The sequence below is a fragment of the Myzus persicae genome, unplaced genomic scaffold, assembly GCF_001856785.1.
Source record: "Myzus persicae strain clone G006 unplaced genomic scaffold, MPER_G0061.0, whole genome shotgun sequence".
NCBI lineage: Eukaryota > Metazoa > Arthropoda > Insecta > Hemiptera > Aphididae > Myzus > Myzus persicae.
The window spans coordinates 29735-53163 of NW_019104192.1; the positions used below are offsets into that span (position 1 = coordinate 29735).

Here is a 23429-nt window from a genome sequence, read left to right on the forward strand (position 1 = left end):
TAGTAGATTATATTATTATGAATCTTATATAGTATACGACGTATATTACAGGATATTATGGTAAATATTGTACTTACACAACTTTTATTTTGTTTCAGCTGGCTCGAACATTGTGGGGAAGTTTACTCAGAGTGTCAGGCGAATAGTACAAGACGTCAAGGACGAAGGCACCGCTAGTACGTTACAAAACTAATTATTACGATACAGCACAAACAAACCAGTATATGTGCTACGTATACATACGATTAATAACGAGTGGTGGTGGACGTTGGTGAAATGGAATTTTCGGGCAAAGGAAATTTCATCGATTTTTTTGTTTTTGTAGAAAGTAAACAGAACTTAAATAAACGTAGATCACCGACGGGAAATGGGAAACTATCTGAGAGAACTGCGCTTGTAAAACAAAATCTTCCTTCCCATGATAATAAACCGAAAATTACAAACCGTCTACTGAAATACGTTTCTCTCGTGTCTCCGATGTCGTTTAAATAAATACCTTTAATCAATATAATATAAAATATTAGCTGCTCTGATTAAGTCACACATCGCTGCGCACTGTAATTACAGGCCATCAAAAACATATTTTTACTCACTTGAATTATTTTTGAACATTGTCAGTGACATAATCCCGTTTCATAAAATATTTTAATACAGTTCCAAACTGTTACTCGGCTTTAATGAGTATTAAACATATTTTTATTTAAACACTGAACAAAAAAACAATTAGGTGTATAAAAAAAGTTAAAAACAATATTAATATTGCACGGTGTGTTCTAAAGAACAAAATAATTATAATTTATTAGACACAAGAAGCATTTACAAAATGAAAAAAAATCCTTCTTAATATTAAAAAAGGAAAATCGTTAGATATTTATAATTTTACTGGTTACTTTATGTTATATTTTTAATTGTTTAACTTTTTATAAATTATAATATTACTGTAAATTATATTATAGTTATACGTATCAATGTCTTAGTATTTTTAAATCAACGAGGGCCGTTGAATGACATAGATAAATTTTACTAATTTATAAGTAAACAACCATAAGCTAATGATTTCTACCACAATCATAAAACATTATATTTAAATCACATTAATAATCTTAAAAATGTTTTAGTTTACATTTTCTTTAGATGGACAAATGTTTGACTTAATAACAATATATTAACAATAAATTAAATATAAATATTGTGTATAACACACTTACCCATAATTTGTACAAATAGATAACAATGTCTTCATTAAAATAAATAATAATACCAAATTTTTACAGTTAACAATTTATATGATTTATTATGGAGCTACTAGCATAAAACAATCATGATTTGTTATCGCCATATAAATTATAATTAATCTGTTACCAAAACCAGCATTGGTAAACTGATAAAACAAAAAACAATACAGTTACTTATTTAAATTATACAATTCTATAGAAATATATTATACTATGTTTATTACTATTTATTTGTTTTTAGTATGTAAGGTTTTTTAGTGCGGATGATTTTAATTTTAAATTTATATCATAACAGAGAAAATGTCCATAATTAATTTGAATATTAAAATAATGAAACTTTGGGGAAGTTTAAAAATATAGCTTATTATTTTACAGTTATTTTCAGAAGTATTCCATTATTTTAATAAATGTTCATAAGTTATTCGTGATGAATTACCTAACAAAAATTTAACATTTGTAGATTTTAAGAACAAATGTAAAACTTGATGAATTTTGATTAAAATAATTTAAATGTTAATTATAAACAATTTTATAAAGATAAAAAAAAGAGATCAACTACCCTGAATAAAAATAAAAGACTGTATTTACTTTCATGTATGGATTCTTTTTTATTGCTCTATATTTATGTATACACTATCACGTAGTCGTTTGGGTTACTATCGGATACTAAGATGACTAAAAGTAAATACTGTAATAACAAGTATCGGTTCCGTGTTCTGACACTGACTTATCTTATTTCATCTTAAAAATGGTACAATGCCAACAAAACAAATAATTCTATAAAAATGTTGTTGCTCTTCGATATTTCATTAAAACAATAATAATTGTATAATACTTCTATTAAATTCTGATATAAAATATCTGTATTGAATCCACATTGAAATTTAAAAACATCCAAAGAAAGAAAATTCGATTAAAATGAATTACGTAATTCTATATCAATAGACAATAATATATAGTTATGTTAACATTATTATATGCTAGAAGTACTTAGTCAAAAGTCAAATCGATTTACAGTTCAACATTCGTTTTACCTGTAACTGCTATACGCATGAGGTAATATTAATAATTTTAGTATAACCACTTAGAAGTTGAATAAAATATTATTGTTTGTTTTTTAATTTCATACGTATTGCAGATTAAGATTCGTGTAACAAAAATTACTTAATGAAAAATACAACACGTATAGTGTATACATTATGTCACTAATTCACCATATAAATGCATGTACATTACAACATTCCTGAAAATTATAAACAATTTTTCAGCTTAATTTTTTTATAAAACTACATATTTATTTGATTTTTATTAAAGCTAAAATAATTAATTTCGTACATCAAAAGAGAAAACCAATATTTCTTTATGACACTGAAGAGTTTGTTATTACTTGATCGAACAATTATTATAATTATTATTACAATTTTCAATTATAAAAATATTTTGGTTTGCATCTTTGGTCCCGAGAGATTTTTAAATAATTTGTTATAACTTCGTAAAAAAAAAGATGGCAGAAAAAATTACTTTTTATAAAAAAATAAACAATTTATTTTATATTGGTTTCGCAAAAATATCGATTATAGTAAACCAAAATAACATGACGCAAAAATAATAAAGATTTATGAAGTATAGTATAGGACGTGATGTATCGGAGATTGAGTTTGTACGTTTGTTGGCACACGTACAAAAATAATATAATACAAACAAAAAAGGGTTTTAGATAAAACGGTTAATTTATTATTGTCGTTATTGAAATGGATACCTTGGTACCTTGTTACAATAAAATAATCAATTTATAAATTTAACTAGGCTCGATCGCTCATTCTAGTAGTTTCTGATTCTTTAGGGGAATGGCGAACGTAGCTGGTATATCGTCACTTCTAGTAGTTGCTCATATCAAAATCTAAAATCTAATAGAACGATGTAAAGATGAATTTAACAATAGTATTTTACAAACAGTAAAAATAGTACACCAATGTATTGGAAATAATTTATAATAATATTATATATAACACATGCGACCAGTGCTCGACAATTGCGACCGTTCCCGACTCTCTTTGCGCCCGGCCAATATGCACTTTGAGCTGTGTCGACGCGTTTCGCATGGGCAATTGGTTTTGGCAGCAGTGGCGGGAGCGAATAAAGGACAAAAGCCAAAAGACGAATACACGCGTCGGAACGCATTTGACGTTAAAATCGATACCATTACCGCTGGTCGTCTCGGGGGCCGTTCCCCGCGGAGTTTGGCCCGTCCGTCCGAAAACCGCTGACCGTGCCCAGGCAAAAAAATAACATTCCCCTAGGTCCTCCTGTGGGTCTGGCGCCCCGAGACGATGGGCCGTAGAATTTTTTTCACGTATACGTCTCCCCGCCTGGGTATAGCTATATTAAATAACGCGAAAAACAACTTGTGCAGAGGTGAAGTGGCGATTTGTTTTCTTTCGATTGCCGTCGACCATCTCTCCGGCGGGATGCCGGCGCTCTGCATAGGCAAAACTATGAGCATGGACGTCGAGCGGCCACTGCAATACTGATATCGGACCAGTAAGGCGCACGGCCATGTTTTTCCATCCGTACTTCCGGTTCGTCTACGAATTATTTCGTCCTGCCACTCCGACAACGACGACGAAGTTCGGTCTCTCGAAATATTGATTATATTCGTTTCCATTAAGCATTATAATATTATCTGGTCAGTCTTGGCGATTCTCCCTCAGCCACGGCGCAGCTGTGTGCTCATAATAATAATAGTTATTACTCCATTATAATATTAAACTGTTATTGTTGTTATTATTAGAATATTATATGAGTGTTACAGAATTTTTTATAACCTTAAACTCGTGATAGAGAAAGAGTGACTGAGTATATGATTGACTGGGAGCGAAGGGGAGTGAGAGATCATTATAAAATACTTTTAAACTTTTCCCGCCTCGAATATTAGTTAAAAATAATAACAAACGTTTAAACTCTTGAATTATTAAATTTTATGAACGTGTTTTTTTCGTCGGAGGTACTTTGCTCACTTTTGAGAGAAAGTTTTTTACCCGATCTCTGAGCGTAATGCCCTAATAAATGAAAATATTTAAATTTATACACGTCTTTCTTTTTTTTTAAGTTTCAACACATTATGCAGAGTTTAACAAGCGTTTTCAAGGCATTAAGAATAATTTCGTGAATTAATAATTAATTACATTAGTTGCTTGTGCTTGCCGTATATTAATATTATATATAGACGTAAAAAAGAAACAATCGTATCGAATTCGTCGCCCTCATTGCAGACCGTCCATTAACAAATAGTAATTATGTAATAATCGCAATATCAATCATTTATGCATACGTTCGATTCTTGTTCTCGTGCGGTGTGTGTGTATTTGTTTCAGCGGAACTCTGGAGGTTAGGTTGAAACTTGGTACACAATATACTTACAATCTGAATTATAGTGTTGGCGTAAGACCATGATTAAAAAAATACAGGTTCCACATTGGAATATGACCAAACTGAATTCTTGAAAATACTATTTATGATAAAAAATGTTGATTTAGTGAAGATAAAGTTAGCAACTACTGTACTGTATCTTGCAATTTACATTTTGAATTGATTCGAATTTTTTATGCGCGGATTTCACAAGCCAGTATTATTGCCAAACTAGAATCAGTTTGTAAGGCGCCCATGTGCAATGTAAATTTCATTATTTGGGAAAGACACCTCTACCACTTATTAGAATCGTGCGTGGGAATAGGGGAGAACCAGAGCTATCTCCAAAAATAATTATTCAATTTTGGCAGGTTTAACATCTATGAAACTGTCTTGGTTCATTCTTCATCATACGTTCTATATTATGATGACCGAATTCCTGTTCCCGGAAAACTAAGTGGTGAAATAGTAATACTCAAGTGGGGCCATCTATCCGGTTTTATAGCGAGTTTTAAAAACTTAATGCATGCAATTTTCCATATTTTTTATCATTATAATTGTCCTTGCGGAGTTGGACTTAACTCTCCCGATAAACTTTTTTCCAATCGAACCTGATATCACATAACTATTTTATTAATTCATTAAATAAGATAAAATATATATATTAAAAACCCTTTATAACTATTGTTTCTTTTTAAGTACTGTATAAATGTCTATTTTTAAACTTGATCTATTTTCAAACAGATTTTTGTTATTAAGATATTTTGACTGGTCTCCAAATCAATAGAAGCACTCAATCACAGTTCTTGTAAGATGTTAGTTTAACGTTGAAGTATTCCTCTTAAATAATACTAGTAACATATAAGTTCTACAATGTGAAATTGTTTTGTAGTAACTGGCAAGCCAAAAAGTTTATATCAAAATCATCTGGTATTAGTTTCAAAAATTTGAAAATTAATCTCTGACAACTTGAACCACCTCACTACCAAAACCAAAACTTTATACTTACAAATCTGGGGATACTTCAGAGCAGAGTCCAGTTAAATTTAATACTCACCATAAGTTCGTTTTATATCATGAGAGTTAAATTTATTTCTCATTTATATGTAAATAGATTTAAACTTATTGGCTATTGCATTTATACATTATACTTAAATAATTAAATCTAATATTATTGTAAACCTTGTAATAAACTGGAAAAAAACCTGAATTTGGTGACAACTTACACCACTTTTTAATTTTAATTGTATGCATTATATTTGTTTTATTTTTGCTTGGGCAGAGACTGGTAATACAGATAGAACCTATAATAAATATTGCATTTATCGTACTCAACGGTTACATTCTGCCGAGAGGTTATATCTAAGTAAATAGATTCTGTGTCAATGTTTGTCGGTTCTAATATTTTCAATCGCAATTATACAACACTAAATTATTATCTTGATCGCAATCAGCAATAATAATTATTATTTTAACACCAATCACTACTCCAAAGACCTTTTATCGTGTATTACATTAGACACAGGTCCGTGAGCATATATACAATATAATATCTTATACATTGTGCAACTACGTATATTATATATTATGTTCGTGTCACGTGGTAAAATACGTGTCGTTTAGAAGGAAAACGCTCTTAAAAATGTATTTTTCTCATTCCGTCGCGTCGAGCGTTCCGGTTTATTTTTTTATTCTCCTCGGATATTTATTTTACGAATGTATTTCATTTTCTCGCACGACGGCTCCGGAATTGTTTTCCGCAGAATTTCAAATTATTCGACGCGAACGCCGCCGCCGTTGACGTATGAGCTCCGACACCCGTCAACCGTATTACGAGTACGTCACGATGATAGGTTCTGTTTCGCGTCCCTGTTAAACTCTTTGGCTCCAGTTCCAGTAGTTGGCGCTTTATTGGCCCCAGCCGAATGTCGATCAAAATTTCCTCATTCTTTGCCGTCTCATCCTCGTCCATCGGACTGATAGAGAGACTCCATTGATAGACGTTGAAATAACCATGACGTGTTGAATGATCGCCTGGTCCCTTTTCGATTGATGCGAATGCATTGTTTTTTCTAGAGCTCAAACGTCCATTGTATTTCAACTCAGACAGGTACAATTAATATAATTTCTACAATATTTTATTTGGGCATTATTAATGCGTCGGTTTCTACATAACAAATGAGTAGTAACAAGTCATATTAAGTTAAAAGCGACACTACAAATTATTATAATTAGAAGTAAATTTGAGGTTGCAGCAGACAGTGTGCTGACAACGATGACGATAGTAAAAGAAATAATAATTTAAAAATAAGTCAAATGGGATATTTCTCACACTAAAAAGTAACATCGAATAAGATAAACCAATCAAAATATTCTAGCTATGTGACTTGTGTTGGTTTCTCGTGTTTGCGTACTATTATTTGTGTATACTTAATTGTTGACAGAATTTAACCTTATCTGAAGATAATGAAAATGTTGATTGAATTTAAATATTGTGGTTAACCTATTACGTTGGACGGAAACTGATGGTGATTACTGTTGAATTATCCTAACGATATAATATCAGTGGCGTATACAAACGTTCATATGGTGGAAGGGGTATCAATAGAAAAAACTTAATCCGCCTACAAAAAATAGAAGTTTTAAAGTATTTATAATGGTACCCTAAAAAAATTTGAAAGAAATATCATTAGTGTACGAAAAAAATATTTTTAGGAGAGACTCAAGCCCCAAAATTCAACCCTATACGTTTTTGCAGTTACATTAAGTTATATAAAACTATATTTTTGCTATTTTCAAATATGCATCATTCACCATGCATTGACTTAGGATCTTCGTATCCACCGAGATTACGTACTTTTTTAATTTTTTTATATAATGAAATTATTTTAAACACATATTATAAGTTTTTGGTAATGAATGCATTTATATTTTTTCAGTTAGAATATTAGAATCTAAGCCCTAATTAATAACTAGGTATGAAATATTAAATGTATAAATAACATTTCTGTACCTAGTGTCCCTTATTATAATGTTAGTAAAATAAAGTTCAAATAATACTTATAAAAACATAATATAATATATATATTATGTAAAAATTTTATCTGAAATAAAAACCAAATTTTTCTTTTCTATAACACGTATTTGAATAAAATACTGTGACATTGATGTTTAGATAATACAATTATTAATAAAACAACTTTCAAGTGAGTACATCGAAAATAATTTAATAAATTATGATTTATAATTCCTAAAATATCCACGGACCATGAGGTCGCATTAAATTTAAGTGATAGAAATTATAACCATGGAAAATTCTTTGATGCCATAGGCTAACGCTAAGGCGAATAATTGCTTCTGGATAACGTTGATAAGTGTGTATCATTTTTGGCATACGTCTATAGTATATAATGTGCAAACCTAGATTAAAAGCTACAGTCCAATTAAGCCTTTTACACGCTGTGTTACATATCACAAGTCATGACTATAAATCATTTTAGATTAAATCCTCCTAAACGGGATTACGTAAAACATCAACCGCCATCTTTCATTTCAAACGATCTGAATAGCATGTGATCCATTATTGAATCCACACTATTTGGTGCACCCGTACACCATTGTTTCACGAGGAATGATTTTGAAGAGAATTAATGTTATTTAGATAACCATTGAGTTGGTAGTACATTTAACGATATATTATATTGTGTTCGTGTCGTAAAACGATTTCAGATATATTTATTTTTTTTTACTATCAATAATTCTTCTCTCAAATTAGTTACCATTATTTCAATTTATACCTTTAAAATTATAAAGGCACTTGAATATTTAAATTGTCTACTAGACTTTAAATTATTTAACTAAATACAAATTAAAACAATTTTAAAATTCTTATTTTGTGTATTTTTATTGGAGAATAATAGGTATGTGCAAATCTTAAAAAAGATAAAAGTATTTTTCCTTCTAATCATTTTTCTAGTAAGCAAAATACCATTGTAAATATAATAATTGTTCTATCAGACATAAATTCTATGGGCACTATTATTTTATATCTTACAGTATTCTAGATTTTTTTTAATGAAACATTTTGAGAAGATTTATCAAATTTTAAAAACTGATAGAAAACAAATTGATTTTAAGAAGTTTTTCTTAATATTGAAAAAGTAAAAACTACTTGGATATTCCCAAATTAATAAATCTTAGCATAGGGGATACTAATTAAAATTAATATCGAATTAACAAATAATAATAATTAATATTAATAAATTATATTTTTTAAGGTGGCCAGACCAAAGAAGAAGTGATAGAAACAAACGAAAGATTGAGAGCAGTACGAATTCGTTTGGAAGAATCCTATGATACGGCTAAAAAGTCACTCATTACGCTAATGACTAAGTATACAGAGAGTAAGTCAACGAGAAATGTCTTCCAAAGGTATAATCTCCTAAAGGCCATGATTAAGGTGAGATATTATTATTATTAAATATAAGGATTTTTTACACTCTGTTATACGATATTGTTTGAAATAATTATTGTAATAATACCAAAAAAATGTATCTATGTTAACTGTGGTTTTACTTCTATGATAAATAAAAGAAAAAAATGTGGGTATTGTACAAAAGAAATGAATTAGTAACATTTAAAACTGTGAAGCTTTATAAATTATTTTTTTATAGAATAGATAAACATGGATATTTTAGGTTTTTTCCTTAAAATTACGGTTATTTTAATACCCCAATAATTGATGAATATCAATAATTTTAATTTTAGTTTATAGATGTATACATTAAATTAATTTATGAACATACATTATAATACCTATATATTACAATATTTACTACAGTTTCTATGTTTGAAAAAAAAAATGATGGTAAATTAATTATAAAATTATATTATTATAATCCAATCAGCGTTACAATATTAAGGCCGTTAATGAAAATGAGTTCTGTAAAAAAATGCAAACGAATAAACTCAGTAAAAAATAGCATATAGTATACACTTGTTCATTATTTGCGTGAGTTTAGAGATATGTACTGATGTTGACACAAAATAAATTATTTAATTGATTTTGTAATTGATTTTATTTAAAGTGACATAAAATACTTTGATAATATCTGAATATATATGTACATACTTTTCTCTACTTTCCTCATTTTATAAATGCAATCATATATTATCGTTATTTTTCATTCCAATCGTGTACGATCGCATAAGTATAAAACATTTTTGAGATAAAATAATGACCAAGAAATGACCTGAACACTCCTGTTTCCGACTACTTTTAAACGAAAGTTTTGGCTACTTTTCGAAACTCTATTGTCTTTTGTCAAAAGTTATATCATTTATCACCGACCTTTCTTTTTGCTGTTGCAATATTATACCTGAACACTTGTTCTCTACTTAACGTCCGACACATTATTATTATTATTATTATTATTATTATTATCTATTATATGGTTGAATTCAATAAGCTTATTTCATAAATAGACCAACCAACTCCGTTTATTTTATATACCGTAGGTGAAATATTTTCTGTTTACAGGAAGTCATCCGGTTGGAAACACAATATTGGACGCTGGTCGAGATACCCAAACAAGAAAAACAAGAGACGGTACCGTCATTCGTGCTCAGGGCGTGTGGAATTGTAGAAAAATCGCAAAAGTCGGGTGAAGGTGTCAAGTCTACGGCTAAAATAGCTGAAGAGGATGAAAAGAAACGAGAACGCATTGATAGACTATGCGGTAAGCGCATCCTAATATTATAAATTATAATTAATTATTGCATCGTAAAAAAGTAAAATACATCCTGATTAAATAAAACGGTACTCGTAAAACAGAAAAATTGTAATATCTTATACTTTATTACTATACCAACCTTATATTAAAATGCAAATATGTATGAAACCATTACTTTCACAAAATCGCAAAATCGATATGACTGATATGAGTATAGTGAGAATGACATAATATATTAATATAGAATAATGATACCTGAATTGTGTTCTTACCAAGTACCTGCAATCTGCATACTAAAATCAAAATTTAATAATAAGTTATTGATCAGTATATTTTACCTGCATTTTTTCAATTTTTGTCCTATAACTATTATTCCGTATGTGTTTAATAAACACAGTTACCTATAGTTTGAGTTAATACAAAAAGCTTTCTTTTAAATGCTGGTAAATATTATTATCGGCAGGTACTTAATTTCTTTAAACATTTTTCAATTTGTTTTAGTATTTAAATGAGTTTTCTCATTCTTCTTAAAGTGATTTTACATCATAAAAGATTTAACACTAAAATAAAAAATTAACATCGAATTAGGTACTTTATACAGTGTTATAAAGTAAAATGTGCAGGTACATTATTTTTTTATTATTATTATTTAGGACATATTTACTTTTAATTTATAACTTTGATTTACATTGTTACTACTTACTTCTTTTTTTATCATATATATATAGGGTAAAACAACAGAAATACATCCCTAAAACGAAAGACGTTTTTGTATAATAACTGGTGGAACATAAAAAGTTCAAACCAGAGTATATATTATGTACTCGCAGAAAATGGTACCTATTTTTAAAATAATGATGTCGTGATAACATTTTCAAAACTTCCTTTCCAACGACATTTTAGAAATGTAATAAAAAAAAAGAAGAATATCAAACACAAGATTAAATCAGTTGGTTTCAAACATATTTCATGAATGGTTATACGAAATATAGAATGTAATGTATGTAAACGATAAATGACTATTTCGAAAAATAATATCATAAAAGGTTTTTTCGAACTAAGGTTAATCATATTGAACATCTGAAAAAATATTTTATGGCATAAATATTTGTAATAATTTTACCAGACCTTTGTGAATGCACTCTATAATATCTTATATTAGTAAAAGATTTTACAGTTTAACTTCAACGAACCGTTACGTTGCCCAGCGGCTCCGTCAGCAACTGTAAGGCCAGAGAAAGCAGTCTAAAAATCTGCCTTTTTGATATAATTTAATAAGGGGTAGGTAGAAGGTATTTTAATAAAATTTAAATACATTAATATACATTTAAGATACAACTATGTATCCGGGTCCTTGAGTATATAATAAATTGTAATAGTAACATTTAGTAGTCGTACAGATTACTTTAAAATAAAGTCATATAGTTTACATATTTGGTACATAAGAATAGTATTTTTATTATTTAAGTTTCTTATAAGCTATAACACATAAACTTAATTTATAATAAATTCATCAAATATAAAAGCGAAACTGATGTGAATCCAATTATCCTCAATGATTAATGCTATATTAAAGCATCAGTAAAGTTTATGTTTCAGCTTGTATCACTGGATCAGTCATCTAGAACCCGTTTCTAGTTGGCTTTAAAAATAAGTTGAAAAAAGTTCAAAGGCAAAACCTTTGAATGATTTTTTATACAGTTAGCATTGCAAGGAAATCCATTGAACATCCATTAAAGTGAGGGAATCCGTCATTTAAGAAAGGGTGCATATACTAGTGTATGAATTTGGTATACACTTATAATAGTTATACTTAAGCAATACATTTGACTTTTCAGGAGTTTTTAGACTTCTAATATTTAATTTTCATTCCCTAGTCAGTTTTATATTGTATTAAATAATAAGAAGTGTATGGTAATGTAATAAAATGGTAATAATGTTTAAAAACAAATGTTTACAACCATACTGTATATTGTGAATATAATTTGATAGATTTATGATTTCTATTTACTCATCGAGTGTGTATTAAAAATACATACAATAATATTAAAAATATGATGATAATAATTGTTATTTACAATGCGAGCAACGAGCATAACCGTGCATATGGGTTAATAAATGTACTCAAATCTGTTTTGTATTACCAAAATAATATTTCGAAAATAACTTTTTCTATATTTAAACTATTTAAAGGTTACTCGTAATTCATTTATTATTTACAAATTGAATAGTGATAAAATTACCTAATAATGATGATAGTGAAAATAATAATTTTTATTTGAAATTAATATTTAGTATTCATTATCGCATGGCGCGTACAGTAAAAAGTAACAAATAATAACTAATGTTCGCGTTTACCAATTTTCAAAATATTAGTAGGTACGTCTAAAACGATATCTACTTATATCGTGGCCTTACGAAGCCACGCACGACATGAAATCATATTATTGAATTATATAGCTTGGAATTCATTCGGATAGATAGAGCCAACCCTCGGGCTATTTTATCATCGTGACAAGACAATTTCGATCCAGTGACGTTTGCAGGCGTTCGACGTTTGCCAATTTTCATCAACGTCCAACAGTATATTATATTAAATTAAAGTGCACAGTGTAATACATATACGGGAAAATATTATATAAAAGAAATCGAATTACATAATGCGATATATTATGAATAATATACACGATTAGTAAATATTATTATTTTTTCAGTAGGGGCATTATTAGAAATAGGAATGATGTGAAGAGTGTGTATGTAAATTATGCCGTCGTGTAATATTATCAATTCTAAATGTTATGACTTAATAATAATTCATGTATGTATATATAACTTAATCATCATCATTTTGTAGCTACACAGTAGTTTTCTTGTTAAATGTATGTGTTTTTGAAAATAATGTTTTCTGCATTTTTTTTTAAATGGTTTATAAGAAAATATAGTAAAAAAGGCGTTCAGGTATAAAACTTGTATACGTATTTATACTATTAATTTATCATTTTAATTTTGAACTCTATTTTACTATTTTGAATTTCACCTTTTTACTCCTTTAAGTTTTTAATTTTGAATTAAGAAGCAGAAAATTATTTTAAAATGTATACGAATTAAATTTTGAACTTGGAATTAATTAGTTACAATAAAACATTTAACTAAGAGTTTAAATGCTATAAAGTGTAGATGAACGGAGTATACCTAGTTCACCGATAACATTTTACCACTTTACCCGTTCACTCACCTGAAATTTAAACATTTATACTGTACGGTGTAGTACAATATGCAATTATTATAAATGAAAATATATTTTAAGTCCAACTATGAATTAAAAAATATTTGTTATCACTCGAAAGAGTAAATATCTCTATATTTGTTTTTTTTTTTAAGTTTGTTGTAATAACTTAAATTACGAAAAAAAATAATGTTTTCTATTACACATAAATTTACCGAAAAAATGACCGTGTTTAGTGATAAAAGAATCTCCCTGTATTATGTAATATAATATATTATTATATTCACACATATTATTATATTATTATACAGCTATATATCAAACTATACATAAAGGCAGTAGGCACATACGGAGAACACAATAGCGGTGTCCCCGACAACGGTGGCGGCGTCGGTGGTGGTGGCGGACAAGCGCAAGAGCGGAGCTATCTCTAATAATCCTTCCGAAAATCTCGTTTAGAGGTTGTTCAACTAGAAGATTCCGCCGCCGGTAACTGCAGCGAAACAACGAAACTAATAATAATATAACAATATTATACATCGGTGGAGCTCAAGTATATATTCGCGTCTAACGCGGTCGATACCGCGTATACAACATGTACCACGCTAGCGACCGGCTCTCGTTACGGTCAATTTTCTGCCGTCCAATATCCTCTCGCGGTTCAAAAGTTTTTCCGGTCCTGTCCAACGAACAAACAACATTATATATTATATTATTTAATACCAAAAAGATAATACGAGACGGTGGCTGCACCATAACTCTGGGTGTGGTATACTAATAGATAATAAAAACATGGATGGGACATAATATCGTCTCTTCAGCGGTGATCAATGATTCCAATCGAGGCCAAATAAGTGTGTATAATATAATATAGTGTAATAAGTGTACTTACATCGAGTACCAACCATCAATATGTATAATATATAATCATATTATTATACAAAAATTTAAACAAATGGTCTCGATTTCTTATCACTCCAAGACCGCAAAAGTATATATTATAATGGCCTCAATCTGTGATGATCCATTCATATTTGTATTATCTTTGGCCATAATATTTTAATAACAACTATATATTATTATACAGTATTTATTTGTGGAAATTTCTCTTAGAAGTTTCTGAAATTGGACATAACTCTATAATATATAGATACAGTGTTTTAGCCACTGTTCCGGTGATTACGGTTGATATCCGGCAACCATACGCGTCGTAATATATTGCCATTTGATGCTTGGCCCTGCAACCCGTGTACGACTAAATTGTATTATTATGTTAAATCTGATTGCCTTTAGAAAAAATGAAAAGAAACTTCTTTGTAGTTCGATAAGGTTTTTAGTGTCATAAGTTTCGAATTATTATTGTAATTTTTAAATATTTTCGAATAATAACAATATTTATATATATAATATGTATATTATGTATTAGCACCTTTCATAGATTGGCTTTAGTTCAAATAAAAACGAATACCTACCACCAAGATTAAAAACGTGATTGTTTTGCTAACTAAAATCGTATACAACGTACAAATTAAAACATTTTTTTGTATAATAAAAATGTTGTCCTATCTTCTAAAACTGTCATAATATTATTATGAGATGACAATAAGTTTGATAATTAACATTACCTCGACAACAATCAAATTGCATTGTTTGTGAGTAATTTAAATTACAAAGTTTACTGTGTAATTATATTATGTCCAATAATATTACATACTACTTACCTCTAATAGTTCCACTGAACATTGTCTAATTAAATCGAAAACATGATGTCTGTACAATATTGTGGACAACGTGTCTGTGCGCTACGATCACAATGATGTCTCTAATATCCGGACTTAAGGAAATCAGTATAATGTCGTACAGTAGTTCTAAATTTCCAACCTCCCCTTAAGGTCGTAGACTCATATAATCCATAAGGTTAATTTAAATTGCATCCACAGCGTTTGGGGTAATCGTATAAATATTTACACTTCCTCCATTATCGAAACCAAATTGAATATTACATTATTTTGTTGTAAAATCGTTTGCGTTAAGAAAACCATTAAAACTTTTTACTTTCAATTTTTATAAGCTAATTTCTTCCCTTTTCAGTTTTTTGCAGAATTATTCAAAGACATTATTAGTTATTTGTGTAGTATAATATTTTTCAATATAAATATTTTGAATTATACTAAATAAAGAATAATAAAAATATATAAGTATGTTATGTATAGCAGCAGCACATATTTCATACGAATTATAACGCATAAGAAACATGGTACCACTTTATATATTCATCAAAACGAGAAAAGCTTCTGCAGCCCTCTGAAGATTAGTGCTATAGAAATAGATTATTTCTTAGTTAAAAGAGTTGTATTTAGATAATTAACCTAAAAGTGACGACCCCCTCCAGATGCACATCTAAAACTAAAATTGATGCCATTTTTAGAATATAATTTATTCGTTACATGCCTTTGTTTCGTAGGTAATAAAGCGTAAGTAAATAGTCGTATAAATAGTTTAAAAAGAAATGTTAATGGACTAAAATCAACCTAACCACAAGATTAAGGTATTATTTTTTTGTGGTTGTTGCGATTTCTGTGGATTAAACTAATTTGTGATTAAGTCCCTTTACTACAGACCTCTTCCTTCATGTGTGCTCATGTCTTTTTATATCAAACTTTTTTCTTTTTTCTTTTTTTTTTTATGGAACAAATCGCATAAATAAATAGGAAAAAACTTTCTTTTTAAAACGAGACTCTATTAACTGCAGATAACAATGGATTCATAAAAGAAAAACACTCTGGCATCAGATAGATAGCAAATTCTAAAACTGTAGTGTTGATAAAATTTCAGCTTAATTAACATATTTTATTAGTTTGTTACTTCAATATTTTACTTTCGTTCTAACTGATTATTGTTGCTCGATGAATAAATATTAAAAAATAACTCTTACAACATAAATAATAAATAATTATAACCAGTTATATTATGAAGTATTTTTATTAGAACATTTGTATATAATACCTACATCTAAAATAATCACTCTGACTTTAAAACGTTGAAAATATTGTAAATATACTCGTATATCATGTAAAACAAAATAAATATACATAGATCATTTTTCTTCGGGATTTGTTATGCTCTCTTTACAACCGTCAGAACTGAAAATAAAAGTTTTCAGCTCTTCTGAGAGCATGTCCTTGGGCTGTTTTACTCATTGTTATCTACAGCGTTGTCTGTTTGTCCCCTGGTATTTTAGACGACAGCCACTAAATAAAAATCCGAAATACTTCCAAGTGGATGACCCTATCAAAAAGCGTATACTGCAATCATAATAATATAGACCTCAAACTCAAACATTTATATTTTGGTATGTGTTGGGTGTAGTAAATTCAAACTACACGAAATGACACAACTGACTATACTCACCAAACTCCAATAAATTTTAAAACACAATTATTATCGTGCTAAAAATCACACTAATAATGCACGCGAGACAATGTAACAATACTTGAAATGTCATAGTATTGAATGCGGGGTTGTAATTGAGTTTCAAACAAAACAATCCATTTTCAAATGGCGGACAATAGTGAATAAATTCAATAGGTACATATTTTGTTTTCCATTCGATTAATATAAAACCGCTTTGTCATTTAATTATAATATGACAATTATTGGAGTGCTTCTAAAATTACAACTAATACATTTACAAAATATTTTAACTTTCCTCAGACACGTAAGTTTCAAGTAATGCTTCATCCTGACCAAAAGTGAAAAACTTTTCATTCAAACATTTATTATATTTATAATTATAACTCCTTTATTCTTTGAAACCACCAAATCGAAAATATTTTATATTACTGTAATTCATTCTGTATAGGTACACATATAATAGCAATTACTATTAGTTAAAATATGTTTAAAGATGAAATATTCTATTACATTAAGTTATCATTATTATTTAAAAGTGGAAAAATTCTGTATTAAAATGGTTTGAGTATCGTACATGAAAATCTATAATTTAACGATGATATTATATGTAGGGGATGGCTAATAAGAATTTCCCCATTTAACAGTTTTGGTATTCTGCATAATTATTTTTACTTTAATGGGTATTATTAAATTATTACTTACATTTATTGTGTCGATCTTTAAATATCTTTTAAACAAGATGATGTATAGATACTTAAACACAATATTAAACTATAATACACCCCAATCTAGGGTCCTCCATTATTTAAACATATTGTGCTTGGGTATTAAAAATACTAAATATTAAGAACATATAATTAATATTATTTCCTGAAATAGTTAAATAAATAAAAATCAACTACAATTTATTTTTAATTTATTTTTTTTGGTAGGTATTACTAGTATAGGTTGTTTGAGTTACAAAACTCCAATAAATATTTCTTCTTTTTAAAAATATTCTGTGTCAAATAATTGATATTAAATAGGTTGCAGTTTGCACTCTCTATATAGATATTTTTGCAAAGTAAAAGCAATCAATTTTGATAATTTATAATAATAAATAATTGTAATGTACATATTTAGTTTTTATAATTAATTTTTTTTTTAAATTAATTATGGATTCTCATAAAAATACTTTTTAATTTTACTTTTATTAGCGATTGGTTTTAATATACACTATTAAATAGTAGCTAGGGACTATAAGGTTGATTGTATAATACTATAATATCATACTAAACTTAATCTATATTTTATACCCTAATTATTATTATTAATAATAAATAACAAACATTATCTACCCCTTAAAAGCAATTTAATAATTTGTCACTTAATTCAATGAAATGTATAGTTATAAATTATTCATATTTACAGACATGACGACGGCTCAAATTGAAGCGGAGAATACACAAATGACAAACGACCTTTACCGATTGCTAAAGAAATACACTGGCCTAAGAAATCTTATAAGAGAACTCAAGGTATGAATAATATAATTTATAATAATCATATATAATTTATAACTATAATACAGTTTGTTTAGACTTATGAATTATGATTTTTGAATTAACTATCGAATGATTATTATGTACCTATTGTTCCTTTTAACTTGAAATTAGTTTGTGAAATCGATAAACCTTTTACAGCTATTCTTATATCTGACAAAAGAGTTTAAAAACGATATAAAACAATTTTTTTAAATTAATTAAAAATATTTTACAAACATTTTATCTCATTTTTTTTATCACTCTGCGCAGTACCATCTATTTCACGGTGTGGTGGTTTTAAAGTTTAAATATTATTTACCACGGAGCCCGTCTGTGTCAACCATCAACTCTGGAAAGCACACATCCACCTCTCCACTCACCACAATTGTGCTATTTTGTTACTACTTGGCGTCTAACTTGGCCGATTTATTTTGCTACAGGTGGAATATGTCAACTCAAAAGTGTACCCTATATTTCCACGCTACAATATACTGAAAGACTTAATAAAGGACATCATGCATCATCAGGAATACATGGAGGTTTGCCACGAAGTTGATGCTGTATAACGTGGGACGAAGAAGGACGACGCACATTTTTTTTTACGCACACATATAAATTAAATATAAAAATGTCATTTGTTTGAATTTATGACCAACGAACAAAATAAAATCGGAGCGTTGCGTACTAGTGTATAATAATATATTATATTTTCGTGTGTAAATGTGAGTGAGTGATATACTTTGTATATCTGTATGAGAGTGTGTGTGTATGTGCGTGCGTGTCTGCGTGCGTTTGTAAGTGTGTGTGTGTGCGAGTGTGTGTGTGTGTGTGTGTGTGTGTGTGTGTGTGTGTGTGTGTGCGTGTGTGTGTGTGTGCGTGTGCGTCTGTGTGTGTAGTGCGTATACATGCGCGAGTGCATGTGTTTTTTTTTATCTGAATCGTGCCAAGTTACATTTTTCCTGCGTACTTTTCGTTATTTAAATAATAATATTATATGTTTCCACAAAATTTGAAGATACCTATGGGGGTCGTCAAGTTTGCTTTTATCGCATTTTACCATTATCGACGGGAAAGTTCGACGTCTCATTTTCGTTTTTTTCCCCCTGAAAAACCAGTCTTACTACGTTTTTCAATATTTCCCTTTCCATCACTGCTATATTTCATTCTATTCATCAGCCGATATCCGAATAATATTGAATATTGATATTATTTATACTATGTATAAGTCGATTTAAAATATAATACTTATAATGATGACTTAATATTTATATGCCATATATTATATTATATTTAATCATGTAATTATATAATATTTAATTAATTTAAACTTTAAAATTGACACAAACAAAAAATGAATTTTTGAAGAAAAACAAACTTAAGTCTGTTATATACAATCGTATATACCGTGTAAACTCGAAGGCGTTTCGTGGTGTAATCATATACATTATAATATATTATAAGGAACATTTTTTTTTGTGGAAAACGAAAAAACGCTTAATCATAATAATATTATATAATAATAATATATACCTACTATAATACTTTATTGTGATCTTCCGTGCCCCGTTGGACGTTTTGAATTTATTCGCATGAATTATGATATTATATAGATACTGCAGTTATTGATAACAATTCAACGACGAGGAGACGTGAACCTTTACCGGCTTCATAATATGATTAGAACATGCTTCCCTGCGGCCGCGTGTCCCTTGTAAATATTGTAAAAAAAAATCACGCGCTCTTTTTCATAATATTATAAATTATTATACTTAATCTGTGTACGCCAATCGTGTGGGTTTGCACTTAATCGTTACAGCAAAATTTACCTATAGGCCTATAATAATAGTATTCGAGTACAATAATAAAGTAAATAACGCGAACCAGATCTAATGAGAGGTGTTCTAAAGTCGCCGCACATGGCACATCTCATCGATAACAATGTTTCTTCTGGCGGACACGTCGGCAGTACGATTTTGTTTTTTTCACTGTATTGCCTGTTTCAGGAGCAGCGGAGTAGGCAACCAAACTTGCATCAAAAACCGTTGTGTCCGTTGTGTCTGTAGTCTGTACTTAAGTGACCTCTGTCGAATTGAATACATGATTTGTCAAACATGCGTTCGATCCATCATCACAATAATATTGTATCGAAATTGCTTTTATGCTGTTGTAGCCAATTGGTTTTTTTCTTTCTTTCTCATGTTCGTTTTATGTCAGTGGTATTTTATGCATGTGCCATTTTAACTATACCTACTCACCAACGTATTACAATAAGTTTCACTAAAACAAATTCCATTAAGAAATTAAACAACTGACAACCTTACAAAACGCATTAGATGAACTTTTAAAACTTAAACAAAAAACTACTTAAAAAAAATATATATCCTCATTTTGTACATTTACGTCTTCTATTCGTTCATATAGATGTTTCGCAAATATATAATATGATTTATTTGATTCATTACAAAAATATAATTGCATTGTTTTATAATAAATTTATTAATATAATATTAATCAAACTATATTTAAGTGTCATCCAATTTTAAGAATACAATATTATATGATTATATATAAATTGTATACATAAAGCGACACATTTATTACACTCGTCACAAAGAGTTGGTAATTTTTCTATTAGTTGTTGTTCATATCAAATAAAATTCTAACCGTATTGACATTTAAAGAGCTCAATTTTCCTTCTTTCCCACTTAAAATATTTTTTTATTTTGTGCAAATTGATCATAATCAAAAATTGAATGAATATTAAACACATGTGCACATACAACCCGTGGTTATATCCTATCCTACTTATTGGTAACCTCTATATTAAGAGAACCATCATATATGGTATTCGTAAAAATGTATAATATTATTTGATTATTTACCTATTTATCTATATGTATATATTATATATTAACGTTGGATAAATTACACAAAAATTATGGATATTGCATGTAATATACAATTCAACATTCTGATTATGACATTAACCAGCTACATGAAGAGCCTTTCGATCCATCTACAATTATATAATAATATGTATTTCTAAATAATCATTATTAATCCCTGGTGATATTAGGTTCATGGCCCATGTTTTTAAAACGAATAATATCGAAGAAATATTGTTATCGACCATAAAAACATATCGTTATTCTTTTTAATGTTAAAAAAAAATTCCAAACGTAATAAAACCCCATACATACCACCACCGTTGTTCTATTCGACGTAATTCCAAAAAAAAAAAATGTAATAATAATAACATTTGTTTAAAAAATATTATTGTTATGTTATTACTATTATTATAATATTGAGTTTGTACACGAATTTTTGTTAATATTTATTATTTAATAACTATTATTATATTATTTACCGAACACGACTGTTATTGTTGATTATATTGATAATATTATTATGCTTAACTTCAGAAATGTACTCGTATATCGTATTTGCCATTTGGTACGTAATATATAATAACTAAACTAGTAGAACTATATAATATTGTATAATAAGTAAATAAATTGTAAACGTGGTGATATTTTCTTACGTTTAAGTAAGAAAATCCCACTTAGTAATTCTTTTGTTTTATTTCGGTTGTGCCTAAATAGAATATAATATAGTTTAGTAATAATCTAGTCGAACAATCTTGTTTAACACGTAATTAGTTGTTTAGCATAACATTGTTATCTGCTCGAGCTATTGATTATTGTTGTTTATATTGTTAAGTTTTCTTAATTTATAATACCATACGTTTAGTAATAATAATAATAATAATAATATTAATATTAATAACTTATATTAATACTAATAAATGATAATATTTATTTTAGTGATTCGATTAAACTGATACATTATTATAGAGTGAATAATAAATATTCAATATGAGTACTTAATATGGAATTTTAGAAATTTGGTTATTTTTGTTTCGGACCAAATTATTGTATAGCTATAATCATCGTCTTTTTTGTTTAAATCGAGACAATAATTTCGAACGACACAAGCCGAATACATTTTACAATCAATAGATCTATCCGCATACATGTTAAAAATTAATATGAGTAACGAGTAACGATCCAAAAATAATGACGTCACCTTACAAAAAAATAGTGATAATAACAGAAGCTTATTTTACATAGGCTATGCATATTGCAGTGCATATCACCAAGATTGACATAATATTATGCTTTTGTGGTTTTTACACTTCAATATTTATTTTGAACAGATTTCTTACATATATATTTCAATGGCGTCATTTATTGGTAATACAATACACCAACTTCATTGTTTCTTATAATGGTCGAACCTTAATCTTTTTAAGACAAGATAATATTTAATATACCTACACCTACTATTGAAATAAACATAATAATATATTATTTTATTACTATATTATAATATGAATACTATATTTAAACAATTAGGTGCCTTTCTAGTACGCTCGTTACACAGTGTTTTTTTCTATTTAAATAACGAGCTTAGTAACGTGTAAATAAGCTTTATAAGCTAATAAACTTTACAGGAACATTAATAAGTATTCATTTTTATTAAATAAATTATGCTATTATGAAATTAAAAAAAAATTATAAATTTGTCGTCTAATTGATCGCGTGCTAATTGATTTTTACGTTCTAACATACTTAAACCTAATATAAAATACTTGCCACTGTATTTACTATTAATATCTGAAATGGAATCTATTGTAAATTAGTGAAGATAACAAAGATTATTAACAAATAACCATGTTGGTCTACATGTTTATATTAATAATGTAATATTTATCTGATAAAAAATAAAATCAATGTTAATCAGTATTTTTAGTCTGTCTCTTTTATCCTTGTTCTTATTGTGATTTTTTGGCGATTTGCTAATATTATTATATTTTACGTTTAATATTATT

At 28.3% G+C, this 23429-nt stretch overlaps 1 protein-coding gene across 1 annotated transcript; it reads left to right on the forward strand.

The window, feature by feature from the left end:
• Positions 1 to 64: 64 nt before the first annotated feature.
• Positions 65 to 19104, forward strand: LOC111039809 (the record flags this gene model as incomplete). The annotated part of the gene is made up of 5 exons (XM_022323446.1): positions 65 to 176; positions 8921 to 9102; positions 10183 to 10381; positions 18426 to 18532; positions 18979 to 19104. Coding segments are annotated over 5 exons (726 nt in total), but the record flags the coding sequence as incomplete, so codon positions are not given.
• Between the last annotated feature and the right edge of the window lie 4325 nt (positions 19105 to 23429).